This window comes from Xenopus laevis, chromosome 3L (assembly GCF_017654675.1).
Source record: "Xenopus laevis strain J_2021 chromosome 3L, Xenopus_laevis_v10.1, whole genome shotgun sequence".
Lineage (NCBI taxonomy): Eukaryota > Metazoa > Chordata > Amphibia > Anura > Pipidae > Xenopus > Xenopus laevis.
Window position 1 is genome coordinate 111,009,580 of NC_054375.1, and position 23,490 is coordinate 111,033,069.

Here is a 23,490-nt window from a genome sequence, read left to right on the forward strand (position 1 = left end):
GTCATGCTCTATTGTATACTCCACTGAGGATTGTGTATGTTCAATAAATAAGTTTGTGTTTAAGTTATAAGAACCACTGGCGCCCAATTATTATACCCTGAATCAAGTTACAGTTGCACTACACCCTGCCTCCACACCGTTGCGAGGGCTCACTTCCTAAGATTACAGGTCTCATCCGGAGCACATTTATTGGGAGTGGAGCTCAATAGTGGTGTACAACGCAGACAATTTACTATAGCGCTACACAAATAACACAGCGCAAATTTAGGATATCCTGAATCAGAGAAATCCAATCTGTGATCCTCAAACTGTTTAGTTACATCTCCAAGCACCAGCGGCCCCCAAACCTTCCACTTTTTAGATTTGCACATAAACATTTGACTGAAATTCTTCACTGAAAAAATTTTACACAAAAAATAACTGCTCCGAGTTACAGAACTGTTGTTAACCCTTTATCCCAAAATCAACATGTCAGACTTGTAAGCTATACCATGGACTTGTAGTGCTATAGCATTGGAGTCACATATATGTATAGCAAGTAGGCCAAGGATGTCTCTAAGGATGGAGTTACTATCTTTACCTAGATCTGTCGAAATTTACTAGGATTTGCATCATAACTGTGCATTTTCTGCTTCTCTGTCGGTAGGACTGCAGACTAGATCAAAAAATGGCAAGGGATTTGGATACACTAGATATAGAAACCCATATATATATATATATATATATATATATATATAAATAAATAAAAACAAAACTAAACAAGGTAGCCCCAGCATTCTCAATATATAACCCCCTGAAAAAATTTTGGATCCCCAAGTGGGACCGAAACGTTGGACACAATGCTGTGTTGAATAAAAACACATTTGATTGATCTACAAATGAGTGTGCTGATCCTTTATCATATATATAATACAATATTTGAACGTGCACCTCAGCAAACCAAGAGGAAAGAGTGCGGACACCCATGAGACTTGTATATATATATATATATATATATATATATATATATATATATATATATATATATATATATATATATATATATATATATATATATATATATATATATATATATATATATATATATATATATATCTCCATCTTCTACCACCATCTTTCAAATGATAAAGAAACTAAAAGAGTTATGTTTGCACAAAGTATGACTGCAATGGATCTGCAAGCTGGAGAAATACAGATTGGATATCCATGACAATGTTTCCCTACCCAGATGCAGGCCCCATCCTTAGCACATTGCCTGGGGCCCAGTCTCTCTATCCATGGAAACCTAACATTTTCCCTCAGGATGTCTAAACCCAATATGGATGTTACATTAGTGCTTTTTTCTAATAGTGTATGCACCACAGTAGAGATTCTCACAAATTTCAGATTTTTCTGCAAGAATTGACCAATCCAAATGTAAACTTTTGAAGCTGCAATTCTTTTCTACAAATGAAATCAGTAAATGAAAATTAGGGTATTCAAATGAATTAAAAACGAAAAACGTATCAATTCAGTGCATTGGCATTACCAAAATTACAGGCAGAAAAAATGCAGCACCAACAAGTAGACAGTTAAATTACTTGTGCCAGTCTGTCAGCAAAGTGCAGTTAGTCCTGCCCCTTTATGTCAGTATTCTGGCCAGTTTACATATTTGGGTTTAGCCAGACAGGAGTTGCAGGTAAGTACTAAATGTAACATGTAACACTGCTAATTTATTGCATTCAGGGCAGCTCACTGGTATCGCTTGGATTGTGAATAGTTTACAATTACACAGTGGTAGCAGTCTGCTTACGAAACCTGTGCCCATGTCTGGCTCTTTTAGAGGTTATAAGGCAGCAAATGTGAACCAGCTATGAGCGTCCATAAATGACTTTAAAGCAACAGTAAAAGTGTTCTATACCTAATGCCCTGCTGAGCCCTGTAATCTCTCTGTACAGCCTATGTACTAATGCAGGTGGATTTGTCAGATTTTCCATTGCATGCTCTCTGCCATTGCAGATTCCATCAGTCCCTGCCAAGCCCCAAGCTCCGTGGGTTATAACAGGACACTGACAGATATAAGGACAGTGGGAGGGAGAGTTATACGACAGGCAATCCTCTTTAGAGAATCATGGTAAGCCCTACAAGATGAAAATCATTTTTCGCTGCACTTTTAGTAGTTTTCATTAAACAACAGGAAAATACTTATCAAACGTTTTACAACACTCTCACCCTCAGCTAATCATTGTCATCATTTATTTATAACAAGTTATACAACAATAAATAACAAAGAGATAATAGTCTTTTTATGTACCATTGTATACATCTTCCACACAGACATCTCTTTAAACGGTACAATAAAAATGTTTATATAAGCAAATCATGTACATTATTCTGCTTTGTCACCTAAGCTTATCATAAATTGTATCCTGGAATTTAAGGGCTTGTGCTGCTTGATAGACATTAATATGGCACATTTACAGTTCTCATTCAGAACTGTCAGACCAAAGAAGAGAGACACTGTAAACATAAATACCAAAGAGGATAAGCAAGTTCAGAGCACATGGAGCCTGAAAACAAGACAGAAACACGACGGTCTGTTTAACCTTTGCCATTAACATGCATTGCACACCCAATATACAGCAGCTCTTAGGTACCAAAGTTATTCTCCCTATTCCCCCAGCCAGACTTTTGTGCCTGTGCTTCCACACAGAACTAGGATAGACATGCATGCACACTTGTTACTGACACTGGCTCACAGAAGCAAGACCTACACCTTCAACGAGACATATAGCTATAGAAGGGCTTAAATTATTAATACTAAATGTGGACTTAATTATTAATTTGACATAGGGCATCTGTGTCCCTTCCCATTCACCGCTCATGTTTCAGTCCCCTGATTGATTTCTTCTAACTCCGTAGATCTGCTCTAGCAGACTTTGTGTCTTACCGTCAACCTGAGGCAAACATACTCTGCTCCAAGGTGCAACAGGTACCCTGTACTCTAGAGTGGGGCACTTCACTGGACCACAGAGGAGAAAACCAGAATGAAAGTGGATGTGAACAGGAATTTGTTATCTTAATATGCAAAATACTACCATAAATATTTTTTTCAGAGGCAAAACTGAAATTTGTTTTTTTACTACTTGTAGGGAAAATATATTCTATAAGGATCCCAAAACTTTTTTTTGGCACCATTCCATGTTTATAAATACACTACAGTAACAAAAATATCTGGGCACCTGCATGTCCATTACCTCATCCCAAAACCAAGGGTATTAAAGTTGGCCTTCCCTTAGCTGTTATAACAGCCTCTACATTAGATTTTTACAAACTGTTGGTGATATTTGCTTTCATTCAGGACAAGAGCATTAGGAAGGTTGGACACTGGCTTCTAGTCAGTATTCCAATTTATCCCACAGGTGCTCAGTTGGGTTGAGGTCAGGAATGTGTAAGCAACACATTTTCTGTGGACTTTGCTTTGTGCATGGCTAAATTATCACAGTGAAATTTGAAAAGGCCTTCACCAAACTCCTGCCACAATGTAGGAAGCACAGCTTTGGTCAAAAATGCTTTAACAATTTCTCCTCCACAAACACGTAACTGCTGGCAATACCCACGAAGACAGGTATCATTCTCCTGGCAACACTAACTGTCTGGCAGACAGTGAAGTGCAATTCATCACTCCATAAACACATTTGCAGCAACCTTTACACCACCCCTGTGTTGACAGTTTGAAGAGAAGGAATGTCTGGATACTTGTGACCATATACTGTATTTGTTATTTACATGGCTTTAAAGCCCTGTCCAAATCTGCATTTCCTAAATGAATAAAAAAAAGTCAGAACTACTATTTGCATACATAGAAAAATGATCTGATCAAAAGGATGACCACAACAGCCACAGTTAACTATCAAGGACTCCTACTCTAAAATGAAAAATCACTTCTGATTTCCTTAGAACACGAGTTACAGAACAATCCATCAGCTTGGCAATTCTTGGGAGATAAGAATTCTTGATATGGGATACCATATCTATAATACACATTTTGTTTTGCATCTGTACAAAAAGTGCAAATTGACATTAATATACCCTGCTGCCATAAATTATAATGCAAGCAATGCAAGTTAAGTTTTAAATTAAGTTTCACTTTCTGCAGTATTGTACATAGCATGTGATACATAACATAAACAGGGGCACATGGCTGGCAAAGCTCAGAGAAAAATACATTGTGAGTTAAACCATACCTCCCAACATTTGCAAAACAGAAAGATCTAAATTTTTACCATGCCCATTTATAGCTACACCCCTAAATACCACATCCATTTGGCAGGTTTTGGAAAGTTTGAACACATTTCTGGGGGTTTTAGGATCAAGTTGTATGTGTTATTACAGTTTTGCTAATGAAGGTACATTGCCCTAAGCTTCAAGTCACAGTTTCCCCAAGAGACTTGCTTATTTTAAATAGTTACAATTGTATCTTTGCTTATGTTAAATTGTTTCAAATGTATCTAAGCGCAGCTGCTGAGTAGCAGGCTGTCAAAAGCTTCTTATTTAATTACATTTCAGAAACATTGTATCTTTTTCAGGCTGTTCAGTGCAGGAGATCAAAGAGAAACCCGGGAAGTGAGCTGTCAAAATCTGGACTGTACAGGACAGTTGGGAATTATTCGTAAACTTTGGTCCCTGGCACCTAAAGAGTCCATAATATACAGTGGTTTAACTACCAGGGGAGCAGCGGGTGTGTTTGCATTTGCCCCTCTGCCTTAGAAGCACCCACCAGAGACACAAGGATAATAAGGTCAGAGTGTACGCATGCAAAACTGGGTCTGTGGTCCCCTAGTTATGCCACTGCGTATATATATATATATATATATATATATATATATATATATATATATATATATATATATATATATAAATAAATATTTAATGAAAAATGGCAACCTTTACAAGTCCTGTAAGTGTGGTTCTTTTCAGGTTATATATATATATATATATATATATATATATATATATATATATATATATATATACATATACAGTGATAAGGGTTCCTTAACAAAAGGATAATTCTAATTACCAATATATACTTTCATATAGGTTCTGGTCCTACAGAATGTTTATTTAACATAGCCAAAGTAAAACATATAGCCTTAATTGCTAAATTGTTTGATCAAATATCCGTTGGGTTTTTTTAAATAAAAAATATAAAACAATCATTTTAAATTGCCAGTTGAAAGCAACGTGCTTTTGGAGGACAGAAAAGAATAGCACAGACTATGACGCCTCAGAGGAATGTAAAAGTCAACAATAACGGGGAATTCGAAACATTTTCAGTTTACATTTTCAGTAGTCAGTTGTCTGGCTAGCTACAGGATACAGCAGTTTGCATATAGAAGAACCACCGATGTCCTGGCAGAACAGGTTGTTTGATTTAAAGGCTCAAAAACAAAAACTAGTATGCATGCTAATGCAGTACCATTAAAATACTTGTAAAATCCTGACATTTTTATTTCTAAACTTGAGTGCAAACTTAAACCCCTTTGCAGTAACCCATAGGGCACAAAGAGACCATTGTTAATTGTAGTCCAGTATTATAGGGATGTAGCGAACGGCGGAAAAAATGTTCGCGAACATATTCGCGAACTTGCGACAAAACATGCGAATAGTTCGCGAACGTCGCGAACCCCATAGACTTCAATGGGAAGGCGAATTTTAAAAGCTAGAAAAGACATTTCTGGCCAGAAAAATGATTTTAAAGTTGTTTAAAGGGTGCAACGACCTGGACAGTGGCATGCCAGAGGGGGATCAAGGGCAAAAATGTATCTGAAAAATCCATTGTTGACACAGCGCTGCGTTTTGTGCTGTAAAGGGCAGAAATCACACTACGTCACTCAGGTGATGTTTCTGGACACGGAATGTGAAAAAGCTCACACAGCTAGGTGGCACTTGGTTAAAGACTGGGCAAATAATGCCTGCAAGGGCAACGTATACACTACAGCCGTTGGATACGGAATATATTATTGCTGCTTGAAAAACGTCACTCGGGTGGTGTTTCTGGAGACGGTATTATTATTGATATTTAGACAGCTAGGTGGCAGTTGTTTGAAGAACAGATGCAGATGAGAGATCAGCAGCAGGACAGACAGCTGCCCACAGCAGCTACATACAGAGCACTGCAGTAGAAGGTAGATTACTAGCCAGCAAAGCTACCTAACCTAAAATGTCCCTCAAATCCCTGCAGAGTTCTGTCCCTACAATACAGAGCAGTATCAAGTAGATTACTAGCCAGCAAAGTTACTATCAACTGTCCCTCAAATCACTAACAGCTCTCTCCCTACACTAGCTCTTCCAAGCACACACAGGCAGAATGAAAAAACGCTGCAGGGCTTCAGTTTATATATGGAAGGGGAGTGGTCCAGGGGGTGTGGGGGTGGTCCAGGAGGGAGAGCTTCCTGATTGGCTGCCATGTATCTGCTGGTCTGGGGTGAGAGGGCAAAAATAAGCGCCAGCTAAGGCGAACCCAAATTGGCGAACGTCGCGCGACGTTCGCGAACATTCGCCGAACGCGAATAGTCGATGTTCGCGCGAATTAGTTCGCGGGCGAACAGTCCGCGACATCCCTATCCAGTAATCATAGATAACTGCTGATCACTGTCACCACTGTCTAGCCCTTAAGTTGGCAATAGATGTAAAGATCCTGTTGTACGAAAGAAAGATTCGTACAATTTTTGGACCAAGTGGGGAGTCAGAATAATCATCCATGATGATTAGTTGTTTAGTTGATCTGGCAGGTTAGAAAGCTTCTCTCTGATAACGATAATATCTCTGAATGTATTGTCTATCTGACAATATCAACGGGGTGTCATTACTATTTGTCGGACATAACTTTGGTATGATTGCGGTCTGTCAATTCATGTCCAGAATACCATCTGACTTGTTATTTTTACTACTTTATGTAATCTGAATGGTTAGTGGTAGCTCATTACATTGAAATGAACGTTCTTTTGTCGTAAAATAATAAAATTTGCGTTTCTACGGCCAGCTTTAGTCTCTGTTTATATAGTAGGAGGACATTTGCCTAGGGGCATGGCCTTGCAAAAGGCATATAACTCATAGCACAAATGGCATTTTGGCTGCCACTTCGCTCTCAAGGAGAGTTGAAACTGTGCCATTTTTGATTTCCCACTGAAAATAACAGTAACATTTCTGCCTACAACAGGCATTCACATTTGAGGTGTGTCTGCCTATAACCTACTGTATCTACTGAAAGCAGGGAGTCCCCAACTTTCTTGTCAGTGTGAAGTGGTAAAAGACTGAGAAGGGCTGTGGTTTCTACAACAAGGAAGTCAAAGGCTACATGTGTGCCATAGACATAAAGGGCAGTATACTCCACTATACAAATACCATATACTTTTTTAAATTAAAACCAATAGGTAAAAAGAATGTCCATCACAAGCTCTATTCATAGAACTCATACTGCCTCTTAAAAGGTTTGTGTGATACTATGAACTATCTGGTGTAAAAAAGGGTCTTGGGATGCTTGTGGGACATTGCAAAGCTTTGGATTAGTTGATCCCATACAGTTTCCATGTATGCTTGTATGTGCAGAGTCAGAATGGCCCACCAGGGAACGAGGAAAATATCCAGTCCGGCTGTGAATTGGTGTGTGGTGGAGGGGGGTCAGATTGCCATCAGGCAGTATTTAACGGTGGTGTTCAGTGGGGAAAGTAGTACGATGGAGGTTGTTTCTTATCGGTTGCAGTTCTGAGAGTGTACATCCTTTTTTGAGTAAAGATGCACTGAATCCAGTTTGGTATTTGGCAAGGATTCGGCCTTTTCCAGCAGGATTTGGATTCGGCCAAATCCACTTACCTGGCTGAACCGAATCCTTAAAATCACGTGACTTTTCATCCCACAAACAAGGAAGAAAATTTTTTTTACCCACGAGCTATACAAGAAAAGAATAGATTTCCAATACAATAGGTTAGCTGGCGCTCTTTAATTACAAATACGCATTGCAAAAAGAAATTTCACAGCACTGGGTGGAGGATGGCTATAACAGAAAAATCTTAAGGGCCACTGGAACTGAAAAAAGTTATTTTATTTTTTCAGGTGAAAGAGCTAGCTCGTTGCTCTCATGGAGTGCTCTCTGGATCCCAGACTTGGCAGAACTTACAGCTTCTGCACCTCATAGCTCTAATTTATAAATGCAACGTAAATGTTGCTGTTACAAACACTTTGGCTTTGATTATCATTGCACTGTTAATATTTTAATAATTGAAGAGCTCTGGGGGAGGAAACATGCATATTTTCACGCTGAACAAGTAAAACATCACAATGGAGAATTGCAGAACAGTAGAAGCCTGTGAAGCTAAAGGCAGGCATTCCTAGATTAAAAGAGATGAAAGTGTATGTTTCTAAGTTCGCGTTTGGCACAGAATACAAACACAGAGAGGCTCAAAAGAATCTGAAGTTAAACTAAAAAGATAGAATGAAAGTAATGTCACTTCTGTGTCCCCTCGTCTCCTGCCAAAGGTTACACCATTATGCCAGAAAGGGGTCTCCAAAGAGATTTATGTAGCTAAGCACAAAGCAGCTGACAGCTGGGATAAAAGTACCATCATACTATGGCTCAGTCTGACTTGAATCTGAAAATGAAGTCAGGGTTTTGTGGATCATCATATGTATTTATTCTCTGCCATATTCTTCTTGTGCCCCAGGGCCACCATACCAGAGTGCAATAATCTGATCAGTGAATAGGATTTGGGGAAGGGGGCAAGGGAAGTAGCTAAACACCACTAACCAGGTCCATAACAGAAGCAGGCTGCAGTAAAAGGGGTTTTAATTCTTTATATTAGTTTTTAAGATTTTCAACTTACAACTAGGCAGAGGATGCATTGCCATGGAAAGAAAAATGATTTTTCCTTGTAGACCATCCTTATAGCTACTGTCTGGATAAACTACAATAGAAATAAACTGCCTCCATAGACTGTGTAAGGGGGATGGCACACCATGGCATACAGTATTGCAAGAATCACTTGAAACTACACATGCCAGAGCTGGTTCTTTTTATACTTAAGGCAAAGGCCAGTGTACCATCAAGGCTAAAGGCACACGTAACATTTTCTGTGCCAGTGGAATAACGCTGATCTGCTTCTTGCTGGATTCGGCCAGAAAATGCCCACAGCTTTTTTTGGCCTAAAATCCAGTCTGGAGTAAAAACACATGTGTCTGTTAAAGGCAGATCTAGTGCTGTTACTGCACAAACAGACAGGGATGCACCACTTTCCTCCGCCTGCGGATAACATTGTGTAAATGTGAAAGTATGTATGTTCATGACACCCTGGCCACAAATATATGTAAAGAGTAGGTTCGGAATGGGTAACCTGCAGCCCTTCATTACAGAGGTTAAAGGACAAGGATAGTTAAAATCACTGGGGGAGGGGGTGCCAAATTTTAGGCCTACACCGTTCCTGTCAATGGAGCTACATTATCCATGTCAATAACCCATAGTAGTTATAGTAGCTTACCTGATAACCAGGTTGGTGCTCCTGTTAGAAGAAAACTGCAACAACCTGGGCTATTTCTATATGAACACCATGCAGTGATTGTCTTTTTCAGATTCTTCATTCCCCTGACTGGCACATGTGCAGTAGAATAAAAAAGGCGATTGCTTTGCTTAATGTTCTGCATGTGCAACTTCACAGAGAAGTTAGAAGAGAAGAAAATTGCTCAGTGGGGCCGTTGCAGTTATGCTAACAACAGGAGCACTGGGCCAGAATCAGTTAAGCAAGGGTGATTACTGGGGGGGGGGGCGCTAACATTTGACACCCACAGTGATTTCAACTTTTACTCTTCTTTACGTGAAACCCCCCACCAAACCTGATTTATACTAGATCAGTTCCTGGGAAGATATACACAGGCCAGGAAGCTGCCAAGAAAGGACTGTATAGACTGTAGCCAATGTCTTTACACAGACACCTTAAAGGAGAAGGAAAGGTTTATTCACTTGGGGGTGCCAAGTATTAGGCACCCCCCCCCCAGTGATTCTAGTCTGGCACCCCTCTGGGAGTGCATAAGGCTAATACTACATCAAGCTGATTCACTACTATGTTTGCAGGTGCAGGCACATGGAGCAAAATGTGTTACTTAAATGCCTACTCATGCATTTTGCCATCAAAATCTCCATGTGCAGCATTAGTGCAACAACTTCCCCCCAGTGATTCAACCTTTGCTTCTCCTGTAACTTGCAAACCAGATTAGTAAAAGGAGATTACTTTCTAATTGGAGTTACATTTTAAAGATATAAACTCACTTTCTGGGAACACAGATGTGATTACAATTACCTCTAACCACATTTTACATGTAGATGCACTGATTCAGTTATACCATGACACAGAAGCTGTAACTTGCTGGGTACAAATCGCTGGTCAAGGGAATGGGAGATCGGTAACAATTGATGAGTATTACCTCTGGAAAACCAGCTTTGCTTCCTTGAAAACAGGGAAGTGGCTACAATTTCTTACCAAAAGCAAACCTGATCTAACAAAAAGACCAAGCAGGCACACTCAATACCAAGGCATTTGATTCCCTACAATGATCCTTTGCCGTTGAGTTTTAAAGCAGCTGTACAAGGGGAGGTCAGGAGCATCTTCCGAGGAACAGGAAATAAATGATACATCAATTAAAGGAACTTCCATGTGACCCATACTTTTATCTATAAAGCAACAATATTTCAGGAAATGTAAAAAGTATTAAATAGGAAGAGACCCACTACTAGTAAAGCAGTAGCCAAAATGTTTATAAAATTTAAAAAAATGAGCCTAGGAGTACGTGCCCATTCAGGTAAGAAACGCGTCAGGCTAATGCATGTCCTAATAAAAAATTTTAATTTTATAAACATTTTGGTTTCTGCTTTATTAGAAGTGGGTCTCTTCCTATTTCTTTTTTCCCCAAACAATTGTTAACCCTTGGACTGGGGGTTCCCTGGGATGAGACCACCATATAACTTTCTCAAATGGACTATTTGACTTAATGATACTTTGTTCCAAGAGCAGAGTCACACATCATAGTTTATTTATTTATAAATATTTCAGTCCTATCATTTTTTTTTAATAAATTTATATCATGCAAATAATCTGTGAATGTTGCAAAACTCTCATACATAAAGAACTTGTCTGGCAAGGGCAGTGTCACTTTAAAAGGTTATTAGTCAGCATCTTCTGTTAATATTCTGCATGTGCATTCCTGCTGATTTGGGATTGTATTTCCTAGGGTTCCCAGTGGACTAGCATAAGGGGCTAAGCGTTACCTGAATGCTAACTTCATCCAAATCTGGTAGGGGTAATCGGTAATGCACTTTTAGTGATTTACACCTAAGGGATTAATTATGGAGTTCTATAGGAATAGGAGAGCTGGAGTGCAGAAAATATAACAACCAGCAGTATATTACAAACAAGAGCCCCTGGGGTACTGGCTTCATTACATCATAGAGAAACACATCTATACTTACACAGCAATTCCTCCCCAGACTCTACCAGTTGGAACAAATATACCCCACCCTAAACTCTCCCAATATACACATTTTGGACTCATAACTGGGTTACTGTTAGATGTACAGAAACAGATCCCTGGCTACTAGGGAAATAAAGCTACATGCAGGGGTCAGTTTGGGCTGGCTGGGAGTCAGTTATATCCTCAGGGATCAGCATGTTTCAGTTTATGGTGATCAGTATTAATTAGATGCGAGATTCATCTGGAAACTTTTGCTTCAGGCAGTTCCATGTATCCGGGACTAATAAAAGGGTAAGAATGAACCACATCCAAGGGTAAATTAACCCTCCTTTCCATGTGGGTGCTCATTGTACCAGAATGCTTTGCTAGTCCCTGGGCCACAGACAATATTGGAAGGGATTCCAAGTGAAAGGCAACAACTAGACCCTGCTGTTTGGGATTCAAAAGACAAGTCCTTGTAGGTCATGTTCAATTAGTTGTAGTCGATAGGACAGTTCTACACCATTATATATATTCATTGGAATCCGCTATTTTTGTCTACCCCAACTACTGTTAAAGGGGAAGTAAAGGTCCACAAAGAAATTTGTACAAATGGGATTTGTTATCATCAGCAGTGTAATAGCCCTACCTGTTCAGCTGTGTGTGTGGGAGCAGAGCTGAGTGTCAGTAGATGTGTCCCTAAAGTTGTATCAATAGGAGGCAGATGGGCCTGATGTCAGAGACAGGTAGAAGTGTGTAAGAGGGAGCTTTGCTGGGGAGAGGTGCAGTGTGACTTACCCCATGTTTGGTGGCTCGGCAGTAGCCTCTCCCACACAGGCGGGCGATCTGGTTGCTCCCCTGAAGGGACTGCTCAGTACCTCGTGCATGCGGAGCTCTCTGGCTCATCAGCTGCTGTTTAAATCCCCACCGGGCAGGCTCCAGCCGGCACACAAGCGCTCCAGTAGGCGTGAGAGCTTCAGTATCCAGCGATCTCCTCCCGCTGCTTCACTGCTCACACTATCACATAGCAGCACCTCCCAGGCTTCAGCAGTGCCCTCCCATTCACACACACACGCCGGGCTCAGGGTTAGCGCGATCCTCCTAACCTCTGTATATCTAGGGGTTGCCCGCACCCCAACTCCTTATCTGCCTGGCATGTATGTGAGTGTGGGAAGTGATCTCCGGAGTTGCAGCGATACGGATCCCACCTGCTTCCAGCAGCAGCAGCAGCATCAGCCTCCCACATACACAGAGGAGGGACAGACTGATCCGCCAGCCCACGCCTGCAGCTCCGGCTTCTTTCCTACAAGTGCAGCTAATTAGGGAGCAGCGTGTAAGTCCCCCACTCCCTGGGGACCCTCGGGATCTTTGGGCAACTGCCCCCAGCTCGGCTGAAGAGAAATGGCTCCTACTGAGTGTCTGCACCACATCCCTAGCAATTATACTGTATTAGCGGTGCTAGTAGCGCAGCGAGCGCACAAATAACCGGCGCCAATAAACTGCTCAGCAAGAGGCTGCCATGCCTTACTTAATGGAACTTCTTGCAGAACAGCAGTCGTTTATGAGAATATAAAGGGTAGTGGCTGAGGGGTTAATAATCTCTAGGACTGTTGCTGTGGGATAGCAGGTATAGTAGGGAGAGATGGTGCCTATAGTAACAGTGGGATAATAATCTCTGGGAAAGGACTGTGGCTTTGGGATAGCAGGTAAAGTAGGGAGAGATGGTGCCTAAAGTAGAAGTGGGTTAATAGTCTCTGGGAAGGGACTGTGACTGTGGGATAGTAGGTATAGTAGGGAGAGATGGTGCCTATAGTAACTGGGGATAATAGTCTCTGGGAAGGGAGTGTGACTGTGGGATAGCAGGTATAGTAGGGAGAGATGGTGCCTATAGTAACTGGGGATAATAGTCTCTGGGAAGGGAGTGTGGGATAGCAGGTATAGATAGGGAGAGATGGTGTATATAGTAGCAGTGGGTATAATAGCCTCTGGGAAGGGACTGTGGGATGGCAGATATGGTAGGTGGAGATAGTGACAGTGTCGGACTGGCCCATAGGGATACCAGGAAAACTCCCGGTGGGACCAGGTGTCAGTGGGCCCTCTTGTTTCTAACCATTTGGCCTATTTCATGGCCATTCCCTATTTCTTTAAGGGGCTTAATAATGGAAGAATATTGTATATTATGTAGAGATAACAAACTAGAAAAATAAAGGTTGAGTGAGGAGAGAAGGAATAATAGTTTGGAAACTGGGCCCACGGCCTAAGGTTTTCTGGTGGGCACCTGGCATCCCTGTCCGACTCTGGATAGTGACTATAGTAGCAGTGGTATAATAGTCTCTGGGAAGGGAGTGTGACTGTGGGATAGCAGGTATAGTAGGGAGAGATTGTGCCTATAGTAGCAGTGGGATAATAGTCTCTGGGAAGGGAGTGTGGCTGTGGGATAGCAGGTATAGTAGGGAGAGATGGTGACTATAGTAGCAGTGGTATAATAGTCTCTGGGAAGGGAGTGTGACTGTGGGATAGCAGGTATAGTAGGGAGAGATTGTGCCTATAGTAGCAGTGGGATAATAGTCTCTGGGAAGGGAGTGTGGCTGTGGGATAGCAGGTATAGTAGGGAGAGATGGTGCCTATAGTAGCAGTGGGATAATAGTATCTGGGAAGGGAGTGTGACTGTGGGATAGCAGGTATAGTAGGGAGAGATTGTGCCTATAGTAGCAGTGGGATAATAGTCTCTGGGAAGGGAGTGTGGCTGTGGGATAGCAGGTATAGTAGGGAGAGATGGTGCCTATAGTAACAGTAGGGATCAGAGCCGGCCAAGCCAGGAAGACACCCTGGGCAGCCTGCCTGGCTGCTGTGCCATCTGGGTTAGATGCTCACGTGTACGAGAATAGATCCTGGTGTGCGAACAGGCACTTGTGCGCATGCGCGAAAAGATGCTTGTGCATGCGCGGAGCAACCCGCTAACGCGCATAGATGAGATCAAGTAGGCGGTCGGCAGAGAAGTGACCGGACTAGGGTAGGAGTAAGTACGTGCCTGGCGCCCCTCCACCTTTGCGCCCTAGGCACGTGCCTACTCTGCCTACCCCTAGTTCCAGCCCTGGTAGGGATAATAGTCTCTGGGAAGGGGCTTTGAGATAGCAGGTATAGGTATATAGCAGGTTAAACAGAAAATGTAGTAAGAACGATACCATCACTGACCTAATAACAAAACATATAAGCTGAGGTTCTTGGTGCTTTAAAAAGTAATATAAATAGTGGGGGGGAGTGAAATTTAAGCATGTAAAGCTGAGGTTCTGGTTGCTCTGGTTTTTTTTACTGTACAGATTAGCTTAAATATATACAAGATGTTCACTGAGAATATATATAATGTAACTAGGTGAGGCAAGTAGTTGGGCAACTTCCATGCATGAATGCAAATATACAGTAAACTATATCAACTTTCTTAATGTCAAAAGCAGCTGCTCTGCATGTTTATTTGTGCTTTTAGACTTAAAGTTTTTGTTTCTTTACATCATTGTAGGAATGCGAGCTAGCATTGAATTCATTGAAATTGCTTTTTTCGCATTCGCGTTTGACATGTGACAATTTGAATGGGAAACAGTTTCCAGGAGATTTGTCGCCCGCTGCCAGTCTGTACAACCATGGGTCTGCCATGGCACAAAGTGCTTACATAAATCAGATGACATAATACTGCCTACAATATTTGGCTAATTTTTGAAAATACTATTTATTCCTTAAAGACAATGAATGGAAGGTTGTGTTGGGAATTGCATCATGCCATGATAACCATAGGGTTATTTCTGGGTTGAAAAATGTTGCAGCGAGTGCCACCGATAGAGGTATAAAGTGATACCCTTTGTGGTCTAACTGAAGTTATTTTTCAATGCAACCTTTCAGGACAATTGTGTTATAAAATAAATATCTCATTCTAAAGAAGGGCTCGTTTTCCATAAAACACTGGATCTGAAAGCTTGTTTCTACATTTCATTCAGTTAGCCAATGAATGGTACAGTTTTAATTGAACTCCTTTAATTTATGAATAAAACAGGAACTCCCTCTACTGGCCATAGAAAAAACTGCCTGCTTAGATAAACAAACTGGAGGGAGGTGAAGTGGTTTGATTAACCCAAAACCACCCTGTGGCAAACATAAAAAGTATTGTACTGCACACAGTTTAGTTACAGATATAGATTTAATGTAATGATATCTTCATTTTTCAATACATTGAAAAGCATTTTTACAAACATCAGACTGTATTCTTTTTTCTGCAGCATTTTGTGCAGTTACACTACTTTGCACTATGATACTACAAATGTACAAATTCTAATTTTGATTACCTAAGAGGCCTAATGAAAATATTTAAGTTTTATGCATATATATGTCCCAGCGTTACAAATCAATTGAATCAAAGGTGAGGTATGTTCAGGGCTGTATTTTCTATATAAATGCCCAAAGTTTCTTGTCTAGGGTGGCAATTTTAGGGGGAGGGGTACAGCACTCTGGTGCATATTTAATAAAAACCACCACCTCTTTCTTACATTTGCACCATAGCAGATTGGAGCTGAAAGACACAGTAAATCATTTTGTATTTGTCAGAATAGGTGCTTTCCAAATCAGGCAGTGTTTTGCAGCAGTCAGCCAGCCAGGAAAATATCCTATAAAATGCTAATTTTATCTTAGATTTGCAGTTTTGTAGCTTGTAGTAGAAAGACAGAATGTGTACTTTTTAAAAGTATATGGCTTTCTGTGAACTAACATAGTTTTCTACAGTAGCTAAAAGTAAATCTTGACATTTGTGTGCCCCAGGCACATTTTGTTTTTTTTACAATGTATTGGAGGCAATGGGTGTTTTTTGCCAAGTTTTTCTCCTGCCAAAAGTATTAAAATTAATTTAAAGTGTCAAATGCACTAAAGTCAATAACAGACTTTTCTCACCTTTTTTCCCTGAGGGGGGAAAAAAATTTCCCCACCAAATCAAAACCAATGATGAAATTCCAGCACAGATTGCCAATTTTTTTTACCATTAGCAAAACTGCTGATTTCACTGCAATTCTGAATTAGTTCTTAACATTTGCTCATCCCTGCTCCTATCCAAAATACATGTATTTTGGGAGTTAACCTTCTTCTTATGAATGTAGTAGAGCTTTGCAGCTTGTAGTAGAAAGACACATGTACTTTCTACTTTCTGATAAGTGAAACTGCCCTGTTTAACTTTGCTGAAACTTCAGCAATTTGAAAAAATGCAACAAAAGTTGAAGGCATGCAAGACCCACAAGGGGCTGTTGTGATGCTGGGGGCACAGTGTAAAATCTCCTCTATTTCTTAGACTGAATATCTGTTTTCTGGTAATTGGCTGGTCCTGGCATTAAGCTGTGCAAAGAGTTAAAGTGCAAAGCTGAAATGTGCATGTGCTGCAATTCATCACAATATGTCAACATATAGGACACCCGCAAAGAGAAAGGAACACAAAGGGACCATATAGAAAACACTGGTTTGTAATGCTCAGAGAGATCATTATCCTGTAATGCTATTTATTTAAAAGGTCTTATGTTCAAATTTAAATATTATTTAAAAAAATAGATTTTGGACGCTCCAACCTCACCCACTGCGTGTTCTTCTTAGTATAGCTCTATTTCTTTAATTGTGATCCGGGTGCTCTGCCATCAGTGTCCCCACTGAAATGATAATTTGCTCAAGGAATAGAAAGGTAACACTCCGGTTAAATAAGAAATGTGGTTTATTCCAACAGGTCACTGACCAACATCACCTGACTCGTTTCGGGAGTAACTCCCTTAATCATAGGCTACAATACAACTATTTTCCCTGCATGTGCAGGCACATTAAACGTGGCTTTTATGTGTATATTGATAAAGGTGACACTTTCAACCAAAATATACATTGAAATGTCTGAAGTCCATATTACTCCTGTGCAATGAACCACATTTGTCTACAGGCAGATTATTTTATTCCTCGGCAGACTGGAAATTTAGTTCACCTTGTACTACTTGAACACAAATTGGATCCAGTAGGAGGAAAATACAAATTCAGTGATTATAATGTTTATTTAGTGTCATTAAAAGCAAGCACTATTACTTTGCATAGACTGAACAGTTGTTGAACTACAATTGTCTTTCTGGCAGTGAGAGCAATGGAATATATGTATAACCCGTGTGCCAGGGATGTCCTTAGTGGTGAAAGGGCATGGAGCCAAATCATTTGCAGGGCCTAATTTTTTTTTTTTTTTAAATCCAACTTCTCTCTCAAGTTTTAACTGAGCCAAAAAATCACTCACCAATGCCCATGCTGAAGCCCCCGTTTAAAAGAGATCAAGCTTTCAGTGAATTGTTTGATTCCACTTTGCATGAAACTATTAAAAATCTAGATAAAGTACATGTTTGACAACCAACACAAACTAAAAATGTTTTACTTCTCTTTATTGTTCTCTAACAAATAGAAGGTGCGAGCCACATATAGCAAGGAGAGCTACAGCGCTTCACTACAGCTCACGGTTGTCAGGTCTAATTTTCAAAACCAGCCAAAGTCAGCTACAAAACCAGGCCAAAACTAGCCAAGAGGAACTTCAAAAATAGCCCAAAAATAGCACAATATGTGCAGTGAAAAAAAGTCTAAAACCATAAATGAATATATGTGAAAATACAAATTTTTCAAATTTACACTGATTTGCACATTTTTCCATGAAGCAAAATGGGATTTGCCCATTACCAGGGGTGTAACTACAGAGGGGGGCCCAGGAGGTATAGGGTCCCATGAGGCCCTAATACAGGGATCCCCCAACCTTTTTCACCCATGAGCAACATTCAGAAGTAAAAGGAGTTGGAGAGCAACACAAGCATGAAAAATGTTCCTGGGGTGCCAAATAAGAGCAGTGATTGGCCATTTGGTAGCCCATATGTGGATTGTCAACCTACATTGAGGCTCTGTTTGGCAGTATATCTGGTTTTTATACAACCAAAACTTGTCTCCAAGCCTGGAATTCAAAAATAAGCTCCTGCTTTGAGGCCACTGGGAGCAACATCCAAGGGATTAGAGAGCAACATGTTGCTCACGAGCTACTAGCTGGGGATCACTGCCCTAATACATATATAATTACAATAAATATTGGTAAAACAATCAACCTCTAGAAATTTTGGTGGCCAGCAGATTTTTTCCCTAAAATTGTCTGAAATTGAGGTAAGTCACCGGAGAATGCTTAAGAGGGACGGAGACTAGGGTACAGAGCCCAACATCTGGTAACTCCTGACTTCTAAGAAAAAAAGTCTCCATTGCATGCTGGGTATTGTAGTCTTACATTAAACTTGGCAGTCGCATACCTCCCAACATTTTGGAATTTTTTGACCACACCCATTTGTGTGGCCGCACCCCCTAATTACCATGTTAATTTTACAAAATTTGGCAGGTTATGAAAGTTTGAACATATTTCTGTGTTTTTTTTCGTTATTACAGTTTTGCTAATTAAGTTGAATTGCCCTTTAAGCTGTGAGTCTAACTTCTCCCAAGGGACCTGTTATCTTATATTGTTACAATTACTTTTTTGCTTATCTCAAAATTGTTACATTATCTGTAGCTGTTCTGGGCTCCCTGCCAAAAGCCAATTAAATTTGAAACATTGTTTATTTTTATGGCTGTTGAGTGCAGAGAAAATCGGGACTTTCCAGTACAAACGAGGGACTGCAGGTTTTGTTGCCAAAAGAGGGGCTGTCCCTCTGAAAACAGAATAGTTGGGAGGTATGAAGTCGGCAAATTGTTAACAAAAACTACATTACGCAACAAGGCCAACATGCATTGGGAGACGCAGGCTTGGCATATTAGGGCAAGAAAAAACCTTTGCTGGTTTCCAAAGTAAAAACCAGCCAAATGCCCAAAAAGTAGGTCTAGTTTATACTTTCAAAACCCGCTGGTGCGTTAAATTAGTAGTTGGCCAATTTGGCTGGAAATCTGTCAACCTGGCTTCCTTGCTACAGCTTCTCACTGTGTTACGCAGACTGGTCAAGGTGGCTACGTCATGCGTCACTGCGTTTATCCGTAGTCTCGTGACGCCAGTCTCGCGTGATGAGTCTTGTGGTTCGAGATTTTGTGCGAGGAAGGAGGCTAGGAATTGTAGACGCAGTTAACAGCGTTGCGAAAAGGGTAAGTGATGATCCGGGACTGCGGGCTGTGTCAGGAAAGCGGGAGTGTGCGTTTATTTGTATTACTGATGTTAGTGAGCTGCAGACTTCGGCCGGGTGTCTGAATGTTCTTTTTCCTGTACAGATTTCTCTATTACCCGTTTCGCCACGGAAGTGTTTTAGTCCGGGTACAACTGTATAGCATTGTGGGGTGACATTTGAGCTCCCTCCCCGTATATCCAATCCCTATGCGGCTTTAGCGGTAACATACAGGTCATATTTTCTTTGTCAGCGGTGAAATCATAAAAGAATATTCCTATAAACAGAATCACAGGCTTATATATAACTCTGAACATTCATTTCTGCACTTCCACGATACTCTGAGTTGGACTGAGCAGCATTCAGCTTTTTCTTCCTTCCTTTGTCAATTGGGCATCAGGCTGCAACAAACAATTGTTTCTGCATGATTTCTTTCCAGCAAACATCTCCTCACTGAATGAGCATATGGCCAGTTTTAAACTTGTTTGTTAAAGGAGAACTAAACCCTAAAGTTAAAAAACCCTACCCTACATAGACCCCCCCCGCCGCCTTGCTGCTACCCTGGGCAAATGCTCCTAAGTCTTTACTTACCCCTCCGCGTAGATTCTGTCCGGCAGAGTTCATGGGAGCCATCTTCAGCCGCTTCGTTAATCTTCGGAATGAGTCCGGCGCTTAAGCAATTTTCGTGAGTTTTGGCGCATGCGCACTTGTTGCAAAGCAGAAAATTGCTTCAGCTGCGCATGCTACGCCGGCGTCATTCAGCAGATTACCGAAGAGTAAAAGATGGCTGCTGTGAACTCCGCCAGACAGAATCTGCAAGAAGGGGTAAGTAAAAACATAGGGACATTTGCCCGGGTAGCAGCTAGACTGGGGGGGAGGTGGTCTATGTAGGGGGTAAGGTTTTTTTTTAACTTTTGGGTTGAATTTGATGCTGGAGGGATATCAAGCAAATCATTTATCCACTGTTTCTATATACTCGCCTTCAACAGTGTACACACAAACTAAATAAACCCAATGTGAAAATGGTGCAGGTGACCACAGGGTTATAACTGCAATTCACCTATTATTGGTTTGTGTTTTAAAAAAAAAAAAATGAATGGGGGAATGTTCTTGAAACATGTGAGATGCACAAATAAAAGGTGAATAGTGGGAATCTGTGCTGTGTTCGTAATTGTAGTTGTGGAATTTATTCATAAATCTAGTGATCAGTTATTATATCTGTAGAGTTCATTAATTTCTCCCCATTTTCTCCTGTGATATGATCACAGATGTTCCTGGAAAATGAGACATACTACTGTTGTCTTTTTTGTTGAAAGTGGAGTAAATTATTATGCAGACTGAGAGGGGTTCCCAAACTTTTTCATATGACTGTATACGATCTATGTTTATTGTTGCCTGCTCCCAAAAAAGTGAACATGTCCATATAATACTGAAATAATATGCGTGATGTGTGGGCTAGCCAGATACCCGCGGGACCAGTGGGTCAGTCATGTTCGGGCCGACCCTGCACCCCCATTTCCTTACACTGCCGACTTTTGGGTTCCGGTTTTATAACCACGTGCCTGCTCGCCCTGCCCCATTTGTGACGTCAACAGTGGGACGGCACGGGTCTATAATAGGAACCCAGAAGTCGGACTCGGGCAGGTGTGGGAGGTCGGATAACGGGTGTGTCGGAAAAAGCCCAACCCGCACATCACTACTGTGCTTCGTTCTTAACTCAGGATAAATGTGTTTATTCCTTCAGTATCACTGAGGATGACTGAGGCGTTTGGAGCTCAGGAACTTTTTGAAAAGATGTTTGAACAGCGGTTTACAGACAATGACCAGGATTACCAGGAGTATCTTAAAAGGGAGCAAGACCAACCCCCAGTTGTCGAAGACTGGAAAATGGGAAACCAAAGAAATACAGATAGGTAACAGTGCCTGATTTTATCCTCGTGTTTATTTTTGATAGATATATATATATATATATATATATATATATATATATATATATATATATATATATATATATATATATATATATATATAATTTTTTTTTTTTCAGTGTAAAGTATCACTTTTTATTATGTCTTTAGCTGTATATCTTGTACCATAACAATTTATTAGAATATATTTTGTATGTATTTGTAGTTTGAGATTGTAGTGTTGCCAAGTTAACTTAAAAAAAAAAAAAAAAAGATGATTTGTGCTATTTAATTGTTTAATTCTTTTTGAGTTTCTGGAAAGGTATTCTGAGGCTGCCATTGAGTGTTGCCCCTTCATACGCTTTCCCTCTGTATGGTCTGTCCTTTCATAAGCAGCCCAGACAGATTCTCCCAGTTGTTGGTGGTACCTTTACTGGAAGTCAGAATGTATCTGACCTCCCACCACCCCATTTGCTTGTGAAATGTAGAATTGTTACTCTGTGCTATTGGTGCTATACCTTGTAAGAAAACAAAATGTGTAGATTCTGGCCTTTTTCCTGCTTATAAGCCCAGTACTTTTTTTTGCAGATATCGTGATAATAGACATCATAGAGGATGGGATGGAAGGCAAAACTGGTCCAGCAACAGCTACAATCAGTCATACGGAAGGGGAGGTTGGGGGAACAGCTATAACCAGTACAGACAAGACCGACCTTACTACCCACAAGGACGCTACACACACAACCCTAGCAACCAAAGGTTTCACTCAGATCGATATTAGTGGAATTGTTATTCAGCTGCAGGATTTTTTTTTTTTTTTTTACATATAAATCAAGCATTGGCACAAAATTAGTTGTTTTGGGGTTTTTTTTTGTGCGTAATTTCTGTTACAATTAAATTTTATGTTATCAGTCGGCAGTAATGGGTGAAGGCTGCTTTGCATTGCTGTGTTCTGTTAAAGGAGAAGGAAAGGCTAAAATTAAGTAAGCTTTATTAGAAAGGTCTATATAAATTCACAAGTAAACCCTCAAAGTAATGCTGCTCTGAGTCCTCTGTCAAAAGAAACACCACATTTCTTTCATTATATTGTGTACACATGGACTTCTGTATCAGACTTCCTGTTTTCAGCTTAAACTTTCAGGGCACGGCCTTGAGCATGCTCAGTTTGCTCCTCTCCCCCTCCTTCCTCCCCTCCCTGCTGTAATCTGAGCACAGAGCTATGAGCAAGCAGGGAGAGACTCAGGCAGGAAGTGATGTCACACCAAGCCAATATGGTAGTTGCTATCCTAAACAAACAGAGAACACTTCAAGAGCTGTTTACTCAAGTATGGTTAAGCATTCTACATAATAAATATTGTGTTAAAGCTTGCACTGTTGTGGCTAATCTATTGGTAAAAAACTGCTTCAGTAGCTTTCCTTCTCCTTTAAGTGTCTTGTGATTATCCGTCGCAGACACAAGCACCATGTGCAAGAGAAAAGTGGAAGTTTGGAAAGGGCAGAGCTGCAGTGAAATTTTAATATGGTTGACCCTGGCAGATGAATAAAGATTTGCACCTTAACTTTTTATCTTTTAGTCTCTTATCTGTAAGTTCAAGCCACTGCCCGGTTGCTAGGGTTAGTAGGATCCTAAATTCCAGTTTAAATTAGAAACTGCAGAATAAAGTCTAACAAATTAAAAAATACCAATTGCAAAACAAATGGTCTTCAAATACCACTGTTTAGTTTAGCTTTATTTTCTGTAAAAAAAAATGTTTTATCATCTTTTTGATTTGGCTATAGACTCCAAACAGTCCACAGATACTGTACAACTGGCTATAAAAAGGGTTGGCCCAATGCTCTTGTCTGTTCATTTGGACCAACAACCCAAGCCAACATCACTGCAGGAAGTGAAGAGGAACCAATGTACCCACCGCCAGCAATTAAGCAGATAAAACTTTGCATTT

General features: G+C 40.5%; 2 protein-coding genes across 3 annotated transcripts in view; one reads left to right on the forward strand and one right to left on the reverse strand.

Moving 5' to 3' along the window:
• Nucleotides 1-12,899, reverse strand: part of homer2.L (homer scaffold protein 2 L homeolog) — an 87,184-nt gene extending 74,285 nt beyond the window's left edge. Inside the window, exon 1 of one of the 2 annotated variants that reach the window (XM_018250733.2) lies at nt 12,277-12,899. In XM_018250733.2, the coding sequence (XP_018106222.1) occupies nt 12,277-12,365 (89 nt within the window). In that variant the 5' untranslated portion in view covers nt 12,366-12,899. 2 annotated transcript variants of the gene reach the window in all.
• Nucleotides 12,900-19,465: 6,566 nt separating this feature from the next.
• ramac.L (RNA guanine-7 methyltransferase activating subunit L homeolog) lies at nt 19,466-22,399 on the forward strand. Its single transcript, XM_041586799.1, has 3 exons — nt 19,466-19,623; nt 21,385-21,553; nt 22,136-22,399. Exons 2-3 carry the CDS (start codon nt 21,396-21,398, stop codon nt 22,326-22,328), a joined length of 351 nt encoding a protein of 116 aa, XP_041442733.1. The 5' UTR covers nt 19,466-19,623; nt 21,385-21,395; the 3' UTR covers nt 22,329-22,399.
• Nucleotides 22,400-23,490: the final 1,091 nt, after the last annotated feature.

Bases quoted from the DNA above. Each gene is read 5' to 3' on its own strand.
- ramac.L (XM_041586799.1), top strand. From the start codon at position 21,396: ATGACTGAGGCGTTTGGAGCTCAGGAACTTTTTGAAAAGATGTTTGAA. The intron at 21,554-22,135 runs GTAACAGTGCCT...TTTTTTTTGCAG, and splicing joins AACCAAAGAAATACAGATAG to ATATCGTGATAATAGACATC.